At 42.9% G+C, this 19,137-nt stretch overlaps 1 protein-coding gene across 2 annotated transcripts; it reads right to left on the bottom strand.

Moving 5' to 3' along the window:
* Window positions 1-25: 25 nt before the first annotated feature.
* On the bottom strand, window positions 26-19,116 carry pdcd11 (programmed cell death 11). Of its 2 annotated transcripts, none has more exons than XM_030068682.1 (36): window positions 19,056-19,116; window positions 18,627-18,760; window positions 18,241-18,387; window positions 17,875-18,039; window positions 17,543-17,704; window positions 17,228-17,348; window positions 16,736-16,911; window positions 16,392-16,499; window positions 15,952-16,164; window positions 15,622-15,746; window positions 15,433-15,493; window positions 14,398-14,544; window positions 13,948-14,199; window positions 13,622-13,747; window positions 12,697-12,891; window positions 12,173-12,343; window positions 11,682-11,895; window positions 11,407-11,556; window positions 10,792-10,904; window positions 9,896-10,389; window positions 9,595-9,657; window positions 9,415-9,511; window positions 9,135-9,224; window positions 8,768-8,870; window positions 7,853-8,030; window positions 6,505-6,561; window positions 6,276-6,398; window positions 5,893-6,015; window positions 4,879-5,041; window positions 4,536-4,676; window positions 4,249-4,395; window positions 3,454-3,704; window positions 2,563-2,731; window positions 2,244-2,397; window positions 861-1,026; window positions 26-619 (listed from the first exon to the last, which is right to left on the bottom strand). In XM_030068682.1, exons 2-36 carry the CDS (start codon window positions 18,726-18,728, stop codon window positions 448-450), a joined length of 5,439 nt encoding a protein of 1,812 aa, XP_029924542.1. In that variant the 5' UTR covers window positions 18,729-18,760; window positions 19,056-19,116; the 3' UTR covers window positions 26-447. The 2 variants fall into 2 exon arrangements, with proteins under 2 accessions (XP_029924542.1, XP_029924626.1); XM_030068766.1 differs by lacking the exon at window positions 19,056-19,116 and adding an exon at window positions 19,018-19,036.
* Between the last annotated feature and the right edge of the window lie 21 nt (window positions 19,117-19,137).

Here is a 19,137-nt window from a genome sequence, read left to right as displayed (position 1 = left end):
TTCATGAGCCCGTCAAAATAAAAGGTATGGCTACCATTTTAATACAACCAAATGGTACATACAATATGCTCACACAGTGTTGTAAGGAGCCTTTACCCAGCCATACAAAAAAATAGAAACTAATGGTGACAACATGCATTATTCTGTTCAGAGCTTACAGTTTTTATTCTCATAAAAAATGCATTAAAATCTAAACTGAGGAAATGTCACATATCTTTGATTGTTTTAACGTTACAAAAGGGTTACAACCAACTTTAAATGGCCTTACACACGTTTGCTGTTACAATATTATATTACAGCAGCCAGGTTCAGGGTCAGAAGGTTAACAATGATAACGTCAGCTAATTCACAACAAAGCAGCTGATAGTTTTACAGCAGATCTGCTAGGTGCATCCGCGGATAACCAGCTACACACACACTCACTCACACACACACACATGTTGGTCTCTAGCAGGCTGCTTCAGTCCCCTTAGCTTCCACAAACTCCAAAGCCTTGTCCTTGACCGCCTGGATGCTTTCCGGTGTGCCGTGCCTCTTCTCATACTCCAGGTAACGTTTGAAGAAGAACTTGATCTTCTTTGCTGCCACGCTCAGGTGGATCACGCGGTCAAACAAAGCCCTGCAGGAAACAGGACGTTACCGAAGGGTGTGGGGATAACCGATTACAACACTAATATTGGCACTGCATTAGTCTATATACACTTGCCAGCTCGCAAAAGTCAACACTGGCGTCAGTTTACAGCAAAGATTAGGAGGTGCGGGTTTTCAAAAGCTGAACAGCGGTGAAAACATGACGTGAAAATGGAATAGAGAGAGAGAGAGAGAGAGAAAGGTTTCAGCGAAGCACAGCTTTTGCTCACCTGATTTCCTTCTGTGATCCATGTTTGACCATGAGGTCGATGAAGACGGACCACAGGTCTGTGCGCTTTGGGTAGCTCGTCAGGACTTTGTCGAACATGGAGCGGCCTTTCTCTGCATCGCCGTAACGGAACTCCAGCTGAGCGAACTTGGCGATCACATCCACACCTGGGAAACGAAGATGGACAACACACATATAAAGTTAAAACGTGGATAAACACAGCCGGACGTTAAAAACTGATATGAAATGCATATATTAATAAGGTCTTAGAATTAAGGCTGACAATTTTCGTTAACTGAAACACAGTGATAAGAATCAGGTGTCATGAAGTCATTCACTTCCAAAGGTCTTGCAAAAGAAAAAAAAAAAAAATCCACTCTTGGACACTCCTACACCATGATACAGTGGATTCATAAATTATTCAGACTCTTTCATTTTTTTCCCACACTGTGCAATAGACTTAATTTTAAATGGATTCTTTCTTATTCACCCATCAACCTCATGATTACAGCACACAGCCACACCCGTAGAAATTTAAATTTAAAAAGGGGGAAAAAGAAATTTCTCTTCTGTATAACACATTCAGAGCCTTTCTTCAGTACTGTAGAGCCGCAATTACAGCTTTCAGTCTTATTAGCTATACCTCTACCAGGATCTGAATATTTTCCACAGCCACTGTACATCAGTTTGTGATGCTCAGTGTATTCCAGGAGTTGTTTCGTGATGACGTTTAGTCACTGACTTTTCTGATGCACCCACTTTCCCTCTGCTCTCTGCTTCAGGTGGTGATTTTCCACATTTCCCATGATGACTTTTAACAAGCCCCAGAGAGGGGGCGTGTGCTTGTTGCTTTGAATCAAAGCGGAGTACACAGGCAAGAAAAACAAAACAAAAATAGCTAGCAAACTGGTTTGTGAACACTGGGATGTGACTGCACCCCTCGTTAGCACCTGCACTGCACTGCTCTTACTAAACCTGATATCTTCCACTGATGTTTTAGATTGCTGCAAAACTGACTGCTCTTGCAGAGTTCAACTCTCTCTCAGTGTCACATGGAGATAGGAACATCTTGGTGTGGCATTACATCATCTACATTTCTCAAGATGTGCACAGGAATAAAAATACATACAACTAAACTACAAATCAACCCCAGAATGGAAAAGAAATAACAGCAAAGAGCTTATTTTTAACAGTCTTACAAGTATTTTAGAGGCGGATTATTCCATTAAGTAAGAATGTGCCTGACTCTTGACATAGTAGAGAGGTTTTATTTTGACAGTGTGACACCTGTTGGACGCCGAAAAATGATGCAACAGGTATTATTAGAGTTATATTGGACTGTAGTGGATGTCTGTGGACGCTATGTGGAGGTGAGGCTCCTTACTCTCTTTGGAGGGCAGGCTCTTGAGCGCCCTCTGCAGGAGAGCGCTGGCAGCATCGCTCTGGCCTTGCTGGAGCAGGAAGGTCCCATAACTCAGCCACACCGCCTTATTTTGGCGGAAGCGTTTCACCATCGTCTTGTACAGGCCCTCTGCTTCCTGAACACACACACACACACACACATTAGAAGCTACAGGATATAGTGTTAACCACTGTAACCGTCAGAAGACATGTAATCCCTAACAGCTTCACCAAAAGAGCTCAGGTCAGGCTCAAAGGAAGTCCAGGCGACTGCAGCATGAAACACACAGAGGGGGGGGTACCTTGGTCTTGTTGGACTTGGCGTACATGTCTGCCAGCTGCTGGTAGACTGGCATGGGCTCACAGAACTGCAGCGCCCGCTCAAACACCTTCTTCAGGCTCTCCTCCGTGCCGTACATGTTCTCCAGGTTCAGCAGGGCCACCCACACGTTCAGCTTCTCCTGTTCCTCCCTGGCAAAAAAAAACACAGGAGGGAGTTTCACAAATGGTGTTCATCTATCACCATAACACAACACACATACACAAAACAACCTTCCTCAACAAAATAAAGCTTTTCAGGTATTAGAAGATGGACTGAAAGGACCATACAGTTGTCCCTCGCTATAACGCGGTTCACCTTTCGCGGCCTCGCAGTTTCACAGATTTTTTTTTTTTTTGGGCAATTTTGCATGCTTTTTTTTTTTTTTTTTTTTTTAACAGCGCATTGTGTTCTGCGTCCTGATTGGCTAAGGGACTGTAGACTGTTGTCAATCAATATCCTCCGTGCCGTGTCTCCTGTACAGTACAGAACGCGTTCATTCTATAATACTGGACTTATTTTTCTATGAAGATTTGAACTTTGAGAGTGTTTAAACAAGAGAGAAAAGTGAGAAAATGTTAATGCCTGTCTGAGAAAAGTGTATAAAGTGTGTAGTGAGGGGTTTTACAGCCTTAAAACATCTATAGTAATTGTAAAAAATAAAGCTGACTACTTTGTGGATTTCGCCTATTGTGGGTTATTTTTTTTTTTTGTCATTTAGCTTTTGCTCAAAATATTATTATAATATTGAATCATGATTCTGATACTGTGCATGTTTTATAAAAGACAGGCTGAAAATCTTCATGGAACTGACCTGTTAAAATGACCACAGGTTAAATAAACCAATCTGTAAAGGGTTTTCTCAGTCAGTCACCTGAAGGAGATGGTTTTGAGGGCCCTCTCAGCCACGGCGCGCGCCTGCTCGATCTGGGTGGCCTGCAGGTGGTGGGCCATGTACTGCAGCCAAAGCAGCGAGCTGTTGGGCGAGGCCAGCAGCAGGCGCTCGAAGGCGGCGCTGTCCTGGGGCCGCAGGTTCGGGTCCATCAGCTCAGCCTCCCGCTGAACCAGGGCTTTCTCCTCCGCCTTCTTCTCCAGTTCCAGCTCATGGCGAGACTTCTTTTGGCTCTGGGTGAGGAGAGAGAGAGTGTGTGGGCGCGAGAGGAGGACAGGGTGGAAAGAAGTCAAGTCAGGATAAACAGAGGAGAAGGAAAGAGGAAAAAAAAGTCAGGAATATACGACAGACTTAGCAAGAACAAAGACGGAAACTAAACTATTTTCATTGTCAATTATTTTTCAATTAATTGATTAAACATTTATTCTATAAAATGTCAAAAATAATGACAATTGCTAATGGGAAGCAAGCAGGCGATAGCAAAGTGACATCTTCAAATTGCTTCCTTAGTCTGATCAGCAGCCAAACCCCCTAAAACATCAATTTATAATGATAGGAACAATCTAAGTAAATCTTAGCCAAGTTAATATTTTGGATTTTTACTTAATATTTGTTGACAATTATCAATCAATTATGAAAATTAGAATCTGTTTTTGTCAGTTTACTAATGAATTAACTGACTAAATTAATTGAATAGTAGCAGAGGGAAGTTTTAAGCTGCAAGTCTGGTACTTAAGTAAATTACTACAAGTAGAATAAACTTGTATGTCTCCTCACCTTGCTGCTGTCCTCCTGGTCTTCCCCGTCACTGGACTCGGCCTCCTGGGCTGCAGCTGCCGGCTTCAGGGAGCTCAGTCCAGCGTCCCAGGAGAAACCTGCGGACACCTGCAGCCTGGATGGAGCTGCAGCGCTGGGCTTTGCCTTCTGGAAATTGAATTGCTGAGGTTACAATCTGAATATGATTTGAAATTCTTTGCTCCGTACGCAGATTCCCTTGTGAATGCCATGTCAAATCGGAGAGAGGAATGGATGGGGAATTTGTGACAGACAGTGAGCATGCTTACTTTTGCAGGCTTAGCTTTGGGATCTTCTTTGTCTTCGTCATCCGCCTCTTCCCTGAAGAACACCTCCACCCCGCTGTCACTGTCCTCAGTCTTTGCCTTCTTGGTTTTCTTTTTCTTCTTTGGGACTTCGTCTGCCTCTTCCTGGTAAAAAGAAGTACCAATAAATATTAAATGAAGCACAAGATAGACATCAGTGAGACCGATCAAACTGAGATCGAAGGAAGGAAGGAAGGAAGGAAGGGAGTTGGGAAGGAAGGAAGGCAATTTTAAGAAAACACAGAATGGAAGAAAGATGGATCCAAGAATATGGCATGGCAAAAGAACATGACAGATGTTGCGTTACCTGCTTGGACAGCTTGCGTTTCTTCTTCTTCTTACGGTCGTGTTTCTCCTTCTCCTTTCCAATCAGTCGCAACTTCAGACCAAGGGATTCTGGGAGCACATCGGGCTTCCCAGTGGCCTCAGAGAGCAGGGAGAGGTCAACCAGCTTCTCTTCCTGGTCAATACTGAGGAGAGGAATACGAAAAAACAGACAGTTGCAGAGCAAGAACGACCAAAAGAAAGGAGAGACAATGGCCAGATGACAATTTCACATCCACAAATAATTTAAAAGCTGCACTGGGGATGATTTCTGACAAAATACACCCATATTATCAGCATAATTGAGATGGCCAAATGAAATTCTCTGGAGAGAAACCTTCTTAGCGCCCACCAGGCAATACATTGACACTTAAGAGTGAACTATAAAAGCTGCTCCTACCCAGCAGTGTGCTACATTCGCCACAGATGGCTGAAACTGCTGCCAAACTATTTTTTCGCCCAACCCTTTGTACCTCTTCCAGCCATAACGAAGACAAGATTTATATCTGAGGAGTGTACAGTTTCCTGACAACATGATATGTGATTTCTGGATGAGAAATAAAAAAGCAGACAGCCATCTGGGGCTGGCAAAGTGCAAAGTCGCTTACAATACCTCGCACCAAATACTGCAATATCAATACTGCGACACGACTGTGGGGATGACTACTGGTGCTTTGATAAGACATTAACATCCACAAGATTTCTGATATAGATGACCAAGCAGGTAGAGGCAAATAACAGATAATAGAGTTAGAAGAGCCTATTATGTTGAGAAAACTGCATCCCTTCACTGTAATGCAGCCTTTAAAACCAAGACAACACTTAAGTCATATCACAACATCTAAAGGTTAGAAAATCCCAAAATAAGAAAAATAATGGAGTGATCTGAGAAATGTTACATGTATCAGTCAGACATTAAGATCTTTGAGCTGAATAGTAAGAGGAGAATTTAACCGTATGAAATGCTGACTGTTTTTTTTTTTTTTTTTTTTTTTACCGGAGGATCTTGGTGGTGAGCAGGGTGCCAGCAGGCAGGTGCTGAGCGAGGACAGTGTAGCTGGACACAAAATACTTGGTGGCCTGCTGGAGCTGGGCTCTCCCTGTGATGTTCTTAGACAAGCTGGAAGAAAACAAGATAAACACGGGTCACCGGATTATCCATCACATGTGAGCTGCGAGAGTGCCAGCTTCCTCATCCTGACCCAAAAAAAAAAACCCCTACGTTTTCAACTACATCTGGCAGAAAACCCCTTCAAGTATTAAAATATGAATACAAGCATGGCATACATAATATTTTTGGTCCAGGCTGATGTAAAAGAAAGTTACTCCCCTTTCATTTGTATTTGCCTTCTGCATTATACCTTCGTTTGGTTGTATTACCTGATAAAAACACCATGCTCTCCCACAGACTTGATGTAGCCTCTGATGATCTGGCCTGCCTTCAGCTCCGTTACGGACAACACCTCTGGGTCCTTCGCTGGCTTGGCCTTCTCTGGGTTCAGCCTGGAAGAGCACGGAAACCACAGGGTGAATTTAAATGGACCAAAATACAGTCATGCAGGATTTAATAAAACATACTGAATTGGTTAAAAAAAAAAAAAAATCATACCTCGATGGCCGAAGAGACAATTTCCACATGTTGTTTTCACTCTCCAGAAGGTAACACCTAGGAGAAAAATAGAGGAGGTAGAAACCAACAAAGTTATAATCGACACTTTTCAATCAACATAACCAAGTGGACTCTGAAAGCAGCTACTGATAGCAATCTTTCTGGATTGAAGCTGCCGAATGCAGATAATCTGTGTTGACATTCCCCCAGAATTTTAGTCTTGGTAGGCTGCAAAAATCATCTGAAACAGCATTTAAAACCATGACACTCAGGTGAAATCACACCTACTGTTTGTTGCAACTTTCAACAAACCGTTCAATATTTGACTCATTTAGATTTACACTGCCTATGTACGTAAGAGCCAGGGCTTGTATTTAGAAGTCATACAGACTCACAAGGCTTTTGTCAGCAGTTATGAGGGATCAAAATAAATCTGATCCACATCCCTGCAACTTTAGCTGAGTATGACTGACTCGCCTGTGCTCTTTGAGATAATACACCTGCTTTGGTGTTCATTGAATTAAGACATTAGTTGTTGAATGTGAGCATCAACTGAGACTGCTGTTAGCCTTTGGTTCATTTGGTTATGCTAGGCTTTTCCAAACATTGACATCTACTGACGACTCCATAGTTCACTCAGAAAAAGGCTGTGATGGGGCGGCTGGTAGAGCATGCACCACATGCCGATAACATTAGTCCTCATCAACGGGGCTGGGCTTGATTCCAGCCCAGGCCCTTTGCTGCATGACATCCCCTCCCTCTGCACTATAGTTGCTGTCCTTAGCATTGTCCAGCAAAGCAAAAATGCACAAAAAAATCTTAAGAGGGTTGAGACCTGCATTATGATGGGTCCAGGTGTTTTTTATTTTGTTACTATATTTCTCGCCCTTCCAAATTAATGATGCCCAAGGAAAAAAATGCACCAAATTTTGAGTAAACCACTCTAAAACATACTCCATGTGAACAGGACAAACTGAAACTCCACTGAAATCCTGGACATGTTTGTACTTACATAGGAGCCTGATCAACACGTCACATTAGATTCACTTCAGGTTACTGTCTTATCATAGATGCAGTGTATTAGCCAGTAATTACACAATGATATGTAATCAAAAAATTTCATTATATGGAAGGAGGACTACACTAACAGGCTAAATATCAGATTTCAATAAAAGTCCAATATCAGGCCTGATAGATCGGTCTGAACCCAGTTCAAACTGCACACAGTACAACATTTACAACTTTGAAGGATTCTCACTTTCCACAACTTTTTTGAAGGTGAGAAATTTCTTGAGCCATGAACCAAGCTTGGTTTGCCCTGGCCTTTCGTGCAGCCGCACCTACTGACCTGACCAGCTGGTCCTTGCTGTACGCCCCCAGGGGGTTTGGCCGATAGGCATCAGCCAGATCCGTGATAGCAACAGTTCCCGTGGCCCCAAAGGGAAGTTTCATCACCAGGCCAACGTGTGGCTGAACATTAGTCACCATCCCCAAAGTAACACCGCCCTTTTCCAGCTTGTGGATGCCTGAATAACAAGCGGAACAACAAAACAATAACTTTCTGTTTTACATCTGTTGAAGAATAAGTAGTTAATATGCTGAGAAAGACAGAGAGTGAGACATTCAACAACAAGAAAAAGCATGCCGAAAGGCTACAAGGTCAGTGAAGTGGACAGTGGTTAGTTTAAAGTCTCCTGATGGCATAGTGAAATTAACAAAGTCCAAGTAGACCTGGGCAATATATTAGTATTATATCAATATCATGATGTGAGACCAGATATTGTCTGGGATTTTGGATATCATAATATGGTGATACGACATAGGTTTTGTCTTTTCCTGGTTTTAAAAGCCTCATTACCATAAAGTGAAAGTGAATATATGATCTTACCTGACTGTTACTGCTGTTCTAACATTTGCCTTTACCCAATAAGTTATCATATAGGAATTGCTTTTGATTATTTATCAATAATCTAATTGTGTAAATATTCTGAAAATGCACCATTAGTCATTCCCACAAAATTGTCACAATATCAATATATTAGCTCAAAAATATCATGACATTTGATTTTGGCCATACTAGATTTTGGCCATACTAGAGTCACCATATTGATGTGACTGTATGCATCAAAGGATTACATGGGAGCATATATGATGTGTTTTAGAGAAGATGTCAACATATAGAGATATATATTGTGCATTATAATGTTGACTAAAAATACTGTCAGGCCACATGCCAACCCTTAAGTCCAAGTTCCAGTCTTACCGTTGAGAGATACAACAAAGCGCTGAGGATTGAGGTTCACCTCGACCACTTTCGCACTGACCACCTGGCCCAGCTTGTACAGCTTCTCAGGGTGGCTGGCATCCTGAGAACAAACACATTTCAAATGACAGCCGGTCAAAGTGTTGCTTCATCGACTATGTTCTTTAATTTTTTCTCTTGAGCTATAGCAACCTTTGCCTCGTATTGTTATGAGCTGTCTTTGCCAGATGGCACCAGCCCAGTGTGCTAACAAGCCACACTGGAAGAAATGTTGGCCTGTGCTCCTCCAATAAATACTAAATCATCATGCAAATTTACGCAGAATTAGAGCAAGGCCAACTTCGCATATGTGCAGCATCCAACTTACTTTAGGATCAGTGATCATGGCCAGAAGGTCAACAGTCCCTGATATACAAGGATCAGTGGTGACCTCCAAAGACTTCCTGTTTGGATTATACTGTGGACAGAAGCATAAACACACAGTAAACAACTAGAGTGTAGATTGGGGGTTAATATTCCAATAATCCAAAACTTTTGTTTTCTGTTCCTTTTAAAATGATCTTGTTTTTCAGTTTTTCCTCAAGAAGTTGAGGGAAAACTGGTAAAGAAGACAAAAACCCACAAGCAACTGCTTTGCTGAAACTTACCTTTGATACAAAGCATGTGATTTCTTCCCCAACCTTGTAGCTTTTCAATTTTTCTTTCTCCGTGTCTGGTTTGAATTCCACACTCTTGTCCAGCTTGCTGTAAGAAGAGACAGAGACTTATGGAAAAAACAGAAAAATACAAGCAATAAAAGCACAACACCATGCAGTCAGAATACTCACCTGGGTAGAAGTGATAGCTCAGGGATTGTGTATTTGAAATTGGGATGGGAAAAGGGCAAGAATCTGAAAAAAATAAAAATAGTCAACTGAGATTTGTGTTAAGTTCAAGCAACTCAACAACCCTTCACACAAAATGATCATTTATATTTTACAGTCTAACAGGTGTTTTATGATTAAGAATGCAGTCAAGATGACATGAAAACACTGAAAACTGCAACAGGTGTCACACTTTGTCTCAAATCAAAAGGTTGGATTTGGGTCTGAAGAAACCTTTTCAAGTTTAAAAAGCAACAGTATTCACCTGTGACTGGTGTACTCTTGTCCTCCAATGACCCTGGCAGTGACCACGCTGCCCACTTTCACCAGAGACGTAGGGAAGGAGCCCAGGCGCACGTTCTCTGCCACCTCGGACACGTGCACGCTGCCTGTGATTCCGTCCTCGAGCGCCACCAGCACACACGTGGGCTTCACCGTCCGCACCTTACCCGTGACGATTTCACCAAAACGGCGACCCTTGGACGCTGCGTGACTTTCCGAGAGCGTGTGCTGGCGTCTCGGTGCGGCGCGCTCCCACGACACCAGGGGGAGCCCTTCCATCTCCTGACAGCTGGGACGCAGCACCGTGACGCTCAGACGCACTCCTGGCTTCAGCTTGTCTGACTCGAAGATGCACGTGTCGTTGAGGTGGCGGGTGGTTTGGATCACAGTCAGCTGTGCCGTTTCCTCCAGGGAGACGACGGCAAATTCTCTGTCGACGTGCTGCACCATCGCTGTGTACTTGGACTCTTCGTTTAACTGTGAACGCACACACCAAAACATGAGGATTTAAAAGCTCGATAACTACATGAATGCTGATGATCAGATTGTTAAACGATGAGAGAGAAGGAAACTGCAACTGTTGCAGAGTGAATAAAAGTGTTGTAGAAAAAACCCAACCAGTAAATAATGGGAAATTTGGCTGGCACAGAATAAAATGGTGATAATGGTTAGTTGCTATGGTGACAAAGCAAGCGAGTAGGGCAGTGTGTCACACTGGCTGTACTCTAAGAGCAGAAATTAATAAAAGTACTGAGACCATTTGATCTGCTTTGGCTTTTTCTGTAAAGCCTCTTGAAGAGATGTGGACCTCCATTCAAATTCTGTGGTAAAAGAGCCATAGTTTTGAAGCTCCTCATCACTGTGGTGAGTCACACTTACGGATTTCTTCTTCCCCATGAGCTTGGAGAGCACGGACACGTGGACTTGAGAGGCCATGATGTCAACATGGAGGATGACTGCGCTCACTTTCTGTCCTGGGGTCAAGGTGACACCTGTAGACATGAAGGTGACGCGTTATAATAACTCAACACGATGTGATGTGAGTCTGACATGCTGTCTGTGACAAAGATCAAGATAAAGTAGCTGCTCTTGCTGAAAAGTGATTTTACTAGATGGTAAATTTCAGTCTTCATTAGTGTAGGGTGGGCCACTGACCGGTTTTAAGAAAATCAAGAAAATACTTGTGTATATGTATATTCTTGCAACCACATTGATCCTTCTTTCAGATTGAGTATTAATAATTAATCTACTGTGTGAAGACTGTAATTTTAAGCAAAGACCTACAGTATTTAATTTTAAATAAGCATGTGTTTTCATTGCAAAACATGCGTAACTTCTTTTACTTCAACACTAAGTAAGCAGTTTTTGTTATCATAATTATAGCATGAAAACCTGATACCGGCATACACTTATGGGAGTGCCTGCATGGGTGAGATGGAGAAGGTTGTTATCTAACTTTCCAGACATTTACTGATTTTCAGATTAAATATCTACCCGTGACGTGGTGCTCGGTGGCCAGTATGGTGGCTCCGTCGAGGTCATCAGACCTGAAGATGGCACTGCTGTCCTTCATCTGATCCATGGTCAGCTTCAGCTTCTGGCCGACAGACAGTGTGGCTAACTGCTGCCGAAGATCAGAGCCATCTGAGCACGGAGACACAGACGGCGAGACATTAAGACACCAGAGCCACATTTCATCCTCAACTATTACTGAATCACTTTTATTACATTTGCTTGTCAGATTCTATTTAAGACAAACGTTTGTGTACCTCTACTAGTCAACATTTCAGCCACAGCTCTCCTCTCCTGCAGCCCTCTGATGAGTCTGGTCTCGGCGTCGCCCTCTGGGTTCATGACCTCCGACACTTTCAGTGTGACGAGAAAACGCTGCTTCTCCTCGTCCAGGTTGGTGACCTTAGCGATCACTGTCTGGCCCAGCTGGAACGCAGTCGTGGCATCGCTGAGGAACTTGTCAGTCATGGCCTGCCAGACAAGGAGGATAAAGAATTTTAGTAGGAAAAAGTAAGAAATCATGGCTAACAGGTGTGTGTGCTACATCATGTGAAAAAGTGAAGGCAACTACTGAAAATGTCAGACCATTTAACCACTTCATCACCAAGACCGCTTTCTTTTCTTGGTTTCTGCTGCTTCATTTGACTCAAGAGGAAAATTCTTTATAATACCATCGATCTACAGAACAATTATAAAACAGACTGTTTCGTACACTTTTTGTCTAAAACACTAAGAGGCATGCGCTCACCGATTTGGGTGCGAGACCAACAAGGCCGTAAGGAAACTCTACGAAGACACCGTAGGACATCATGTTCTTGATCCAGCCAATCAGCTGCATGCCAACTGTGATGTCAGAGAAGTCCTTAGCAACCACTCCTTCCTCCAGCGACCATTTCACCGTGGGCTTCTTGGTCAGAGTCTTTGAAAATAGATGCAGCTAAGGGAAACACACAGTAGTACTACTAGGAAAGTGAACAACACCTATACAATAACAGTAACATTTAAGGCAAAGCATAAAATTATTTTCAATGAAAACTATTTTGACAAGTATTTTTTTTAGTTTGTTTGCCCTTTGCAGGTGAGCCAAAAAAAGTTGTGTTTTAACAATGTAATTAAAAATGAACGGTTATTAGATATAGCAGCTAGATATAGATGTAAGTCAACTAAACCCTCAAAACATTTCAACTGCAGCGTCTGAGGAGGTTAAATTTTCAGGTGGGACTCTACAGTACGCACACAAAATCTATAAACATTTTTTTTTAAAAAGGATACGATGATCTGTTTGTTCTTGCTGATGCACACGAGGTTGGAGATGGTGTCTCCCTCCTGCAGGCTCTCCCACAGCAGAGGGCAGTTGGACATGTGGTCGGAGAGGTGCATGGTGGGTAGTACGGCGCGGGCGTCGGCGGGCAGGATGGCCACCTCCAGAATGCTGACTGCCTTCTTCACCACCTTGACTTCCAGCTTCTAGATCACACCCAAACACAGCATGCTCAGTGATTTGATCATTAGTAAAATGTTGAGATCAAAAGATCAATATATTGATATGTACAGTTTGGAACTGTGAAAAAAAAAAAAAACATACAGCTAAGAAAAACAATATTATTTTTCACCTGACTGTATTGATTCTCTAGCCTCTTGAGAGTTGATACTGTATCACGTACGCACTTCATTTTGGTACAATGTGCTAATTCTGTTTTAACAGATTGAAGTGAATTACTTGGAGTCAGTATGTCACCCAAATTATCATGTTATACGTTTTTGTTATGCAATAAGTTGTATTTTAAGTTCTATACTTTACATTGCATATACATGTTCAATTAATTCCCAGGCTGGGCAATATATCGATCTTTTATTGATATTGTTATATAATAGTAGATGTCATATAAGATTTTGGATATTTTAATATTGTGTAATATTGTTATAATATTGTGATCTGGCATAGGTGATGTTATTTCCTGGTTGTAAAGGCTGCATTACAGTAAACAGATGCAGTTTTCTGAATCATGAAAACTGCATTCTGTTAAGTCAAACACTGCAGTGCATCCTGATACAAATCACATCATGACCCATGTATGGTGAGACGCACTGTATTGTGCGGTTCTTACCTAGAACAGTGTGCGTAACACACAGGAGGAGGAGGGAACAGAGGACATAAAATAGATAAACATAAGGCTAAAAATGGGTCTCCTCTCACCTGGCCCACCACGCAGTCAAACTGGGGTTTGGGTGGTGCCTCAGGGTCTCCCTCCACTGCAGCCCTCAAAGACAGTGTCATCTTCTCCTTCTCTGGGTCACACTGGAGAACTTTAGCCTTTACCACCTACACAAGCAACAGCAACAACCAGCTCACCAAATGTAAACCAATTACTATTCGTTAACAGACACTTGGCAACTTGGTAAATACAAAGCTTATTTACAATGACCCAAATTTCTTCTTTCAGTATGAGCAAGGGCAAGCTGAAGAACAAAAACAGGTCTTTACAAATCTGTCTTCAGCCTGGTGCTCTTTTATCGCCTCACCTGCCCGACATAGAAGACTTCCTTGGGGTTGATGATGGGCTCGGAGCTGAGCTCGCTGACAGGTACGAGGCCCCTGACGTCGTTGTAGAAACGAACAAAGCAGCCAAATTCCCTGATGCTGACGATGTAGCCGTGGGACACGCGCCCACGCCGTGCATCGGCATAGCTGAGGAACAAGGGCAGGGTGGATTCCACCAGGGCCTTCTTCCTGGTCAGGGCTAGCCTCTTCCTCTCCACATCGACCGACAGCACCTGAAATAACACACATGTACTGTAAAAATGAAAAACAGCCATATATAAGAATGTATAATACTGAACAAATCTGTTTGAGCAGAGTTCACAGGCACCACAGTGGAGCAGACACTGCAGATCAGATGTCTCTCAGCACTGAACTGTCAGTGGTCTTCTCTGTGGAGGGACTATAAGACACGAGCTGAGAGCTGAACTGACCCGACATTTGACCTTCATGCCCTCTGTGTACTTCTTCTCTGGGTTCTTGAGGATGATGTCGGACAGGTGGGTCCTGGGCACCAGGCCTTTAATGTGGTCAGACAGATGCACCATCATGCCGTGATCCAGCAGGACTGACACTGTGCCCTGGGAGGGGAGAGGCGGAGGTGAGAAACAGAGCATGAGGCAGACAGAGTGAGAGAAAAATGTTTGGCATGTATAATGGGAAAGTTACAGAAGAGAGGAGCACAGTGAGAGGGAATTTATATATTTACACATGCGACTGCAGGAGTCCTGGGTCAGTATTTTTCTTCACACCTTTATACCAATTTAAACCAACATGCTTGCTGGATTGCATTTAGGGTTAAGTATTAATGTAGCAAGCTTTCGAAATGAAATCTAATGTCTGAATATTGCCAATGTGCCATCATTATGTGATTATTAATTGTGCAAACTCACATTCCACTGCACAATTAATTGTGTACAATTAATTGTGCAACCCTGCAAATGTAGAACTGTGATCTGGAAGGTGCAATTCCAAAATACACAATATATCTTTGCACATGAAGCTCTACTAAAAATCTCCTGATGAATGCATCAAGGTGAGGTCAGATAGAAAGAAAATCAAATTAAACTGACAGTGGAACCTTTCAATGCAAGTGATTTTTGTCATTATTTGTTCCAGTGTGATTTTTATGGGAAAGCACACCTCTCTTATCAGTCTAAAAGCCAAACTGTGGCCACAACACTGGAGAACCATCTCATCCACACCAGCTAAAACACCACAAAGCCACTATGAGGAGGAAATTTAAGCCAAATTTGTGAGTAATGTCTTGACGTCACATAGCATCTTTCCTGAAGGATCAAGTCCTTTAAACTTTCAAAAAAATGAAACAGACCCCAAAGGAGAAGTTTTCTAGTTCTTTAAAAAAAAAATTAATAAAAAAAAAAAAATCAGCCTTCAAATAAAAAAATTACTTTAAATAATGTGTGCAAACAGGGACTTGGGATCAGAGGAGATCTTTTGGCTCTTACCTCCACAATCTGGCCAGCATGTAGATCATGATATCTATAGAAGAGTTTCTCAATCATACTCCTGTAAGAGACAAAAAAAAAAAAAAAAAAAAAAAAAACACAATTATATGAAATGGACTCCATGTACACAGGGTTCACCGCTTAATGCAGGGTAACACATATACTGTACATATATGCTGTGCCACATACATGCGAAGGCTGACAAAATGGATCTGGTCCATGGGGCTAAAGTCAAGGACCCTGCAGGTGTGCTCGGGCTTGGCCAGCACTTGGTTATCATTGGACGGCGTATTAGGCTCCTTTAGGTGGTTCCTCTGTGAGAAGGAGAAATCAGAGACATTAGACCTACAGTAAGATTTCCTATCCAGACTATTTAGAGAACGTTTCTTTCACACTGCAGTAAAAACAACCCTGTTGATCACTGCCCAAAGACAAGAGAGTGTGCCTATGGAGATACAAAGCCATGTAAAGACAAGTTTGTGCTGGAGGAAGCACCAGACCAACAAAACCCAGACTCACATGTATGAAGGCCATCGAGTTGTCGGGCAGCTGCAGCATGGCTCCGGACATGTGGTGCATAGTTGTCACCTTGCAGCCCTGGACCACCTCGCCGATGCGGTCACCACCAGCAGGGACGGTGTCGACCCTCGTCCCGGGCTGAATGAGGTAGCTGCGCAGGGACAAGCCCACCAGACGGGTGGACGGGTCCACATACAGCACACAGGCCCGCACCTGGACAGAATGACGACAAGGAGGCTTAGGCTGCCAAGTTTACTCTGTAAGATCAGGACCTGTTTCCATGGCACACCGTAATTACTAAGTGGTGTATGAGAAATGCAGATGATTTATCGCTTTCATCTAAGATTTTACACCTTGACATAGCTTTAAGCATGCGCCCATCTCTGCTATATACTAAATGAGAAATAACAAACTGTGTGAGAGGAGGGCTGATAACATACTTCGTCTCCCTCGGTGTAGCTGGAAGCCTGCTCGGGCTCCATGTGGAGGAAGTCCACCTGGCCGCTGAAGGAGGACAGGAAGTCCAGGATCAGACCGTGTTTGGTCACCTGCAACACACCACAGCTTCATCACAATCAAACTGCACTGAAATAGAAGTTGCTGCTGAGCTCAAACAAAAAGGACAGTGTTAGACCATGTAAGCTGCTGACCATTTAAAAAAAAAAAAAAAAAAAAAATAGAATTCAGCTTTGCCCGCTGGATAGCATTCAACAGAATAACCGCACAGAGCAGATGTATTGTTACTACTGTAAACTAAAAAACATAAAGTAAAAATTCTCCCTACCTTTTTGATCTTGGCTTTGACCAGAAGCCCCGGCAGCAGGTTGGTGAGGTTCCAGCCCTGCTGCGATTCGGCATAGGCCTGGGCAAGGGCCGAGGGGTTGACAGAGAGGCGGACCACCCGCCCATCATTCTTCACCTCTTCCACTTGAGACGTCACATACTGACCCACCTTCAGCTCTGGAAGCATAACAACAATGACACAATTACCCTTAATGTGACCTTTAACTTCTGATCCAATTCATAACTACTGGTTTGATATTGACTGGCAACATGGAATCGTGTGTGCCGTCCAAGAAGATGGCACACATGAAATGATGCAGCTGTTTCTGGTAAATGCCAAGAGGACCGTTTCAGAGTTTATAAAGATATGTCCATCTTAGGTAAAGATCCACATATCACTTGGGGATCTGGTATCAATCGATTCTTGATTATTAAAATGATTAAAAGGAAATGAAAAGTGATGTGAAATGCCAATCAAATATCTTTGTCATACCTTCAGGAATGTTGTGTTTGTCTTTTACTGCTTTCTTAGGCAGGAAGGCTTTGCTTCCACTGATGCCAATGTCAACCATATAGCCGTGGTCCTCCACACTCTCCACACAGCCACTCAAGACCTAAATCAACACAACAAAGGGGGTGCATAATAATCAACCCTGATGAGGCATAATCATAGCAAACACCCAGGTATCACTTAATACCACAGAAATTGTATATTTCAGTGAAACCAAAGACTTTAAAAAGGTACATGAATGCATGGATAGCTGAAAATGACTGTTTCAGTAATTGAGGACTCTCTTTATTCACTCACCATGCCCGCTTTCACAGAGCCTGATGTAAGAGCCTTGTTGACCAGCTTGGGATTGACTGACAGCTGGATGCTAACAGAGCCTCCCCTGGCTATATCCAGCCTGGCCACCACACACCTGAACACCATGCCGGGGAAAAACAGGTGTGGCAGCGAACAGATCTCCTGTGTGGTGGAAAGCGCAAGATTTACCTCTAAGATATATTACAAAGTATCTAAACATTACTATTTAAGCAATATGTAGCCATGTAATCAAGTGTAGTAACAAGCACTCAAATTTGAGATGAGTATAAAGCCTGCAACCATTTTTCCACCCTCCAGAGAACTGATCCTACCTCTGTGTCCTCAGCATCCAGTTGCTCACTGAGCAGCTTGGTGTAGGAGTCAGAGATGTTCTTGATGCTGAGGAAGCCCTGCATACCACAAGGGAGGCTGACTGTCACCTCAAAGTCTGTGATCTCCTTCACACAGCCCAGCATCAGCATGCCCTCCTTCAAATTCTGAGAAGAACCACACACAAAAACAAATTCAAAAGTTGTTCTGAACAGCCAAGGTTGAGTTCATTTAAGGCGAAAACTAAGCGAGGGAAAGGCGGAAGATCATAAATGGCAGCAAAAATGAGTGGGGGTCAGTGCAAGTGAGCGCCATCACGTTCACCGAGGCATACTGCCTGTGCTGTGATGTCACACCTAATACATTACCTTGATATGCAGAATTTCGACACATTTGGCTGCTGCATTGAGTGTCAGACCATCCTCTTTTTCTTTGCCTGTCTTTTGCTTCTTTAATTTCTTGCTGTCATCTTTTGATGCTCCCTTTCTTTTCTTGGTTTCCGTTGCTTCATTTGACTGAAAAAGAAAGTTCAGAATTATATTGTTGATCTACAGAACAATTAGGAAACAGACTGCATCATATAATTTAAAACACTGAGAAGTGAGCTGAACAGAATGAGGCCAAGCAACAACAGATGAACTCCACAGGACAGCAGCTGAATTCAGACAACAATGAGCCTCCAGTGAAGCATTGATATGTCCTGTACACAGTGGGGAGATCTGGCGGTGGAGAGAGAGACAGAGCTCAGCTGTACCTGGAACAGGTTGTCCACCTCCGGCCGCTGCACCGCTGGCGTACTCTCAGCAGGCTTACTGAGTGTCCCTCCTCGAGGGAAGTCTTCATCAGTTGATGTCATGTTTGGTGATGTCTCTGGACGAACGACTCACACTGTCAGAGGATACATCATTTGAAACCCAAACAACACAGCTAACTCATAAATACCCTTTCTGATGCAGCTAATAACAAGCATGGATCTACTTTAACACTCAGACATCTAACGTTAACGTGCTCTAACATCCAAGCTACACAAACACACACAAATAGCCAAGCAGATAAATGGTAAACTCTGACAGAAATATATTCGAACTTCCTTTTATGTAACTACTTGAATCCGCGTACAAAACTGCTACCAAAAGCATTCTTATACTAGCTTAATGGCCGGGATTTAGATTTCCAAACTCACATGTTGACCATCAGCACGCCATATCTCCAGACCGGAAGACACACTCACAGGGACGGTCTAGTAGTTGTCCAATCAGAATGAA

Source organism: Myripristis murdjan, chromosome 1 (assembly GCF_902150065.1).
Source record: "Myripristis murdjan chromosome 1, fMyrMur1.1, whole genome shotgun sequence".
Classification (NCBI taxonomy): domain Eukaryota; kingdom Metazoa; phylum Chordata; class Actinopteri; order Holocentriformes; family Holocentridae; genus Myripristis; species Myripristis murdjan.
The sequence above is the reverse complement of the archived record's forward strand: the minus strand, read 5'-3'. Positions and strand labels throughout refer to the sequence as shown.

What these genes read in the sequence shown, in the direction of transcription:
- pdcd11 (XM_030068682.1), bottom strand. Translation starts at nt 18,728, where the DNA reads ATGACATCAACTGATGAAGACTTCCCTCGAGGAGGGACACTCAGTAAG. An exon ending in TCAAAGCCAAGATCAAAAAG is followed by an intron (nt 16,500 to 16,735) that starts GTAGGGAGAATT and finishes GGTGTGTTGCAG; the next exon opens with GTGACCAAACACGGTCTGAT. An exon ending in GCTACACCGAGGGAGACGAA is followed by an intron (nt 16,165 to 16,391) that starts GTATGTTATCAG and finishes CATTCTGTCCAG; the next exon opens with GTGCGGGCCTGTGTGCTGTA.